This window comes from Ochotona princeps, chromosome 5, assembly GCF_030435755.1.
Source record: "Ochotona princeps isolate mOchPri1 chromosome 5, mOchPri1.hap1, whole genome shotgun sequence".
NCBI classification, from domain to species: domain Eukaryota; kingdom Metazoa; phylum Chordata; class Mammalia; order Lagomorpha; family Ochotonidae; genus Ochotona; species Ochotona princeps.
Window position 1 is genome coordinate 88,455,364 of NC_080836.1, and position 6,000 is coordinate 88,461,363.

Here is a 6,000-nt window from a genome sequence, read left to right on the forward strand (position 1 = left end):
ATTTACATTTCTTTTTCCTTCTTTTGTAAACTTAGCTCAGTGTTACGCAGTGACCTCATTACCATAGAGCCAGGCAGGGGTCGGCATGGAATAAGTGAAAAGGATTGGAAAGGCAGATGCCTGAATTCACATTTTAAAACAGGCCAGCAACTCTGTTACCCATATGCACTAATAAGTCACCAAAGAGCAAGCTGAGCTGAGGTAGGAGGGTGATTCAGTGGAAAACGCACCTCTAGGTGTAGCGCGCTGAGCGGCCCCACAGCAGCCTGCAAGTTAGTTTGACAAAACTTCGCTATTCTTGAACCCACATTTTAGAAACAGCCAACCAATTATTCAGTAAGAAAGGGACCAAGGGGCGGCCAGGACCATACGGATCCCAGGTGTAAAACGTACAAGCACGCATTTTTCCCCCCTTGTAGAGGAAAATTTCCCAGAGCCCTTGTCTCTCAAGGTGCATTGGCTTACTCTAGGCCCTCAGATCCAGCCTGCCCTGACCGAGCGCCTTTTGTGTCCACAGTTGGTCCCTCTCAGTCAAGCGCGCACGCCCTCCCCGAGACGCAAGAACGCGCGCGCGCCGAACTTCAACCGCAACTTGGGTCGGCTCTGGGGTCCCAACCCGCGACGGCCGGCCCAGCCCGCCGCGACCTCAGTACTCACGCTTGCTCTGACTGACAGCCACCGGGGACTGGGGTTGCACTATTTGCTGAGCCTGCCTCTTGCTCTTCGAGGCGCCGGTGGAGGGCACCGCCGTCCCCAGGCACAGGAGGGACAGCAGCAGCAGGAGCCCATGTCCCGGACCCCTAAGCATCTTGAGACGCTGCGGGGAGAGCCGCCCTCACCCCCCCGCCAAGGCAAGTGGCCACCAAGTTTTCGCTGCCCTTCGTAACCTGCGAGAGCAAAGTCTCTGGCAGGGTCCCCCCGGGGCTGGACGCCCCTACGAAGACGGGGGGAGGCGAGGGTAGGGACGGGAGAAGTTGAGGCTGGCTCCCTTCGCCTGGTCCCCGGTCCTCGCCAGTCCAAGCGCTGCCGGCGGGCGGCCGAGTCCCGAGCGCCCGGGGCTTATATGGGACGGTCCCCTCCCGCCCCCCGCGAGGCCACGGGCGCCCACGGGGAGGGTCCGGCCCCGCTCCCCCAGCCCGCCCCCCGCCCCACCGCCGCCTGCGGCCGCGCGCCGATTGGCCCGGGCCCGGGCGACGTCACGGGGGTCTGTGGGTTCGCCGCGAACAAAAGAGATGCTGATGGGCCGCCAGGAGTCGGGCGAGGGAACTTTTTTTTTCCTTTGCGGTCGTCAAACTTTTGGGATGGGGGTAGGGGAGGAGGAGGCGAGGAACGGGAAGCGGCCGTGAAGGGACAGAGGAAAGGGAGGGGCTGGGGCAGTGCGAAGCGACAGGGTGCAGGGCTTCCCCCCCCCCCGCCTCCTTTTTTCCCTTATTTATTTATTTATTTTTTATTGGGGGGGGGGGTGGTAGTGGTGGCGGTGTTTGAGGACATTGCGTCACCTCTGGAAAAAAATAACCTCTGCTCTCTGGAGTGTGTTTTGTGGGGAGGAAAACCCATAAAGTAGCCGCCACCTTGCAGCTGTAGGAATCCGGGCTGGGGCCGGCCGCCGGGTTCCCTCGCTCCCGGATCCAGAGCGCACACTCGGGACTCGTGGTCGGACCTCGCTCCGGCTCCGCGCAGCCCCTGCCCGGCTGCAGCGAAGGGAGAAGCGAGCCCTTTCATGGGCTTAGACCAAGTTCCCGGCGTTCTGGGACCGCTTTGCAGATCTGGAGTTGATTTTGAGAATGTTTCCTTGGACAGGACAAAGCTACAGTTAGCTTTTTCTTTTCTTTTAAAGATATGCAGGAAAGTCTTCCTTTCCTGGGAACGTGTGGACGGAGAGAGAAGTCAGCAAGTGTACAGTCCCAAAACCCCAAAGTCGGACCGGAGGTGGGCACAGAGCACCTTCGTGTCCCGGTGTTCTGTCATCTTTGTCGTTGCCAGTACGAGACAAACAAATGGAGAAAATCAATGAAAACTTGGGGCGCGGGGGGGAGACTTTAACAGTTTGCCCTTGTGTGGCCTCCTCCTTGCGTGTATTCGGTATCTTTTTTTCTTTAATGCAGACAGAAGTTTTATTGCAAATTTCCACTCCCTCCCCGGTTTTCAGCGCCAGATTTTTAACATCAATTGCAAGAATGCAGTTCCCACTTAAGATTCGCCCCTCCCAACCTTTCCAAGTGTTTCTCTGTGAACTCAGAGCTTGGAAAGGGAGTCTGGGACGCGTCTCCGCACCACTCTTTTTCTCCCAGCACACACCACACTCTAGTTTTAAACATGGTCAAAAGGAGGAGTCGGCAGCTTCCACGGTAGCCTCGGGGAGGCTCAGGCACTTAGCTTTAACTTCTCAAGTTAGCAGTGCAAAGGTTGGAGAACATATGAAAGCTACTAACAAAATACGTGTGTTTCTCTAAGATCTTGGTTTTCTCCAAGAGTTCCAATCTTCACTAACTGCCATAGGGGGTAATGTGAACCCTGACAGCTAGAGAAATGCCCAACACATGAAAGACACAAAGCTAACATTTATTTTATTGATGCAGGAATTAACAAACAAACAAGTCAAAGCAAATACCAGTTTCCTGCAAGTGGTATAAAATAACTCTTGAGGAATCTGTTTGACCGACACTGCATGCATGGGAAGGATTTTCCCAAATTTAGAATCCCATCTTTTTATTCCCTTAATTTCTCATCATCACTTGATAAACTGTTATTCTTTTTTGAAATATAAAAAGGCTCCTTGTAAAGCGCTTAGTAAATTTCTGGGAAGCGGATGCTCATTCCAGTGGGAAGGATACCTGGAAACCAGGATATAAGCTAGATTAACCTAAAACTAAAACTTTGTGGGGTAAGGAAGGAAGTGGTCAGGAAAATATTTCATCCACCCAGACCATGAGAGTTTGATATATTTACTGTACCCAAAATATAGTAGAATAATACGCACTTGAGAGCTGAAGGTAGGGGCAGGGAAGCCCATGTTACATGTCAGAGAAAGCTTGGTGCTTTGCCCCCACTTATCTCTAACATCTTGCCATCAAATACACAGCATTTGGCTGAATTTTATAAGAACGCTTGGGAGTTCACCCTTTTCCTTGAAGAACATTTTCCCTCCATTTTCTAACTTTGTTTTTTAGCTTTTGAGATGGAGACTCCCTGCCTCCCGCCCCAGTTAAGATAACAAGGCTTGCTAGAGTATTCACTCATTATCAGAGACCCTGGTAATTGTGTAAGTCTGTTATCACTACTGAGATAATCAAACCTTCAAGACCACACTGGCTCTGACTAACCCGACCAACATGTGCAGTGCTGGACTGTGTGACAGCGATGGGCTCTTCCTCAGTCAACACTGACCTGTTTACTTCCAGGAAATACCTTTGCATTATTTTTTTTATCTCAATTTGGAGAGGCAAATTGATGAAAAGGCAATAGACAGTAAGTGGACTGAACTGGGTGAGAGGAGACACGTGTTCTAAAACCAGATTATGGTTGTGATTTGGTAAAGTTACACAAAAAGTGGGTAGCTTTCTTCTTTTTTTTAAAGATTTATTTTTTTTTTTATTACAAAGTCAGATATACAGAGAGGAGGAGAGACAGAGAGGAAGATCTTCCATCCGATGACTCACTCCCCAAGTGAGCCGCAACGGGCCGGTGCTGTGCCAATCCGAAGCCGGGAACCAGGAACCTCTTCCGGGTCTCCCACGCGGGTGCAGGGTCCCAAATCTTTGGGCCATCCTCGACAGCTTTCTCAGGCCTCAAGCAGGGAGCTGGATGGGAAGTGCAGCTGCCGGGATCAGAACCGGTTCCCATATGAGATCCCGGGGCGTTCAAGGTGAGGACTTCCCCCCCCCACCCCGCCAAAAAAAGTGAGTAGCTTTATGGTATGAAAAGTATATTGAAAGTTGTCTTTGGTGTTTGTTTTACATATGTGTGTCTGTAAAATGAACAAATTTCATTGATTTCACCAGATTGAAGCTTACGGGGGTACTGGCTGCCTCAGCCTGCACTCCCCACCCACACACCCTCCTCCTGCCTTATTTCCTCTCCCCCAATTTTTACAATGACATCTTTCCATTTTGTAAGTTGTCTTTGAAAAGCAGCATCTATTCTTTTGTTTCTATGATCTCCTGGCTTTGTTTCAGGCACACACTCCCCAGTGGAAGCAACAAACACAAGGCATCCTCATTCTTTTTTTTTTTTTTTTCCAAGAGGAAGTTTCCTTGAACACAGTTGTAAAATCTTCCTTCTAGACCCGTGGCTTTTTCTGAAGTCTGTATTTGTGTGGTGGTGTGATTATGGTAGAGACAGAACAAATCTTCACTTGGGACAGTGCTTTGTTTCTTCTTGAATTTTTCCATGGCAATGATAAGGTTTTTCCCCAGAGTTTCAGATAATTTAGTTTTTCAAATTTTCAGTAACAAAAAGGGGCAGACGTATTTGTGTGTGTGTGTGTGTGTGTGTGTGTGTGTGTGTGTCTGTGTGTGTGTGCAGTGGAGGAGATAATGAGGAGCTTGAACAGTCATGCAAATCTGAATCAAACTGATTTCATTTGATTGGAAGATTGGAGATGAAAATATTTGACTAAGCATAAAAAAATAATTGATCGGATTTGGTCATTTAGGACTGAAATCAAAATGATTTAAACGATAAATTTTGAAAAGCATCTTTTTTCCCCAAGTGAAAAATAGGTTTCCTTTAAGACAAATGAAAACACTGCAGACAAATGCCTTATCTCTGATAAGAAATAACTTCCTGACCCCGAGGGTTGCATTTAGATGTTGTGGGTTCTGGGCTGTTTTTCCACTGACTGGGTGGCCTCTAGAACTTTCTCTCTGCCTTAACAACCTGTAGTATCTATAAATGCCATGGTCTTATGTAGATAGGTTAAAGAGAAATAAAACAGACAGTTTTTCTTTCTTATCATGGTTTGATTTTTTTTCTTTTTGGCATGAAATTCTTCCCTTCTTCTTCCTTTGAAAATTGCCAAGTTTATGAAAATGCTACTTAATTAGCACAGGTGTGTGAAGGAAAATAAGCTGCCCCAAGGGCAGGGCCAGTGGTTGTCTGGAATTGACAGGGTGCCTGCAATCAGGGGGAAATACGTGATAAGGACTTTATGTTATGCAGTGAAAGCTAGACAGTTTTCACTTAATAAGTATTTTGTTTATGTTTTAAGTTACTTCACTTTTTTATCAGCACTTTTAAAGGCTCTCTGCCTTTTGTTTTTTAATGGGAGTACTGTTTTCTCATTAGAATGGTGTAACTCCCAAAAGGCATTGCAGAAGACTCCAATTTTTCAAGTAAAATGTAGCTGACTACGCTGCAGGTGGAACGCGCAACCAAAACCATGGCTACAGGACATGTGGGCCATCCAAGATAGGTAGCAGTTTGTTTTTTGTTTTTGTTTTTTTTGTTTTTGAAAAATTGGTTTTTATGTGTTATGCTGGACGTTTGTTTTAAAAAGACTAAACAGGTTTTTGTTTTTGTTTTTTTTTTAATTTAAAACATTTGTCTTTGTTACATTATCTTGCATTGTAAGTATTTCATATGAAGTTAGTCACAAATGCTCAGTTGAGTGCTTAAAGATCAGTACTAGATATTATCTTTTAAATAAACTTTTATTACTGAGAATATACTACCGTAGTAGAGGTGATCAGTAGTCACATTTTCTTTTTTTTCTTTTTAAAGATTTATTCATTTTTATTACAGTCAGATATACAGAGAGGAGGAGAGACAGAGAGGAAGATCTTCCATGCCATGATTCACTCCCCAAGTGACCGCAATGGCCAGTGCTGCGCCAGTCCGAAGCCAGGAACCAGGAACCTCTTCCAGGTCTCCCACGCGGGTGCAGGGTCCCAAAGCTTTGGGCCGTCCTCAACTGCTTTCCCAGGCCACAAGCAGGGAGCTGGATGGGAAGTGGAGCTGCCGGGATCAGAACCGGCGCCCATATGGGATCCTGGGGCGCTC

The 6,000-nt window shown here is 47.5% G+C and overlaps 1 protein-coding gene across 8 annotated transcripts in view; it reads right to left on the reverse strand.

The window, feature by feature from the left end:
- FN1 (fibronectin 1) overlaps positions 1-1,122 on the reverse strand; it is a 64,200-nt gene extending 63,078 nt beyond the window's left edge. For 6 of the 8 annotated variants that reach the window (XM_058664977.1, XM_058664981.1, XM_058664978.1 and 3 more), the window contains exon 1: positions 658-1,118. In XM_058664977.1, the coding sequence (XP_058520960.1) occupies positions 658-808 (151 nt within the window). In that variant the 5' untranslated portion in view covers positions 809-1,118. Of the gene's footprint in view, positions 1-657 lie in introns of all 8 variants that reach the window. The other 2 variants (XM_058664982.1, XM_058664979.1) reach the window with 2 other exon arrangements.
- Between the last annotated feature and the right edge of the window lie 4,878 nt (positions 1,123-6,000).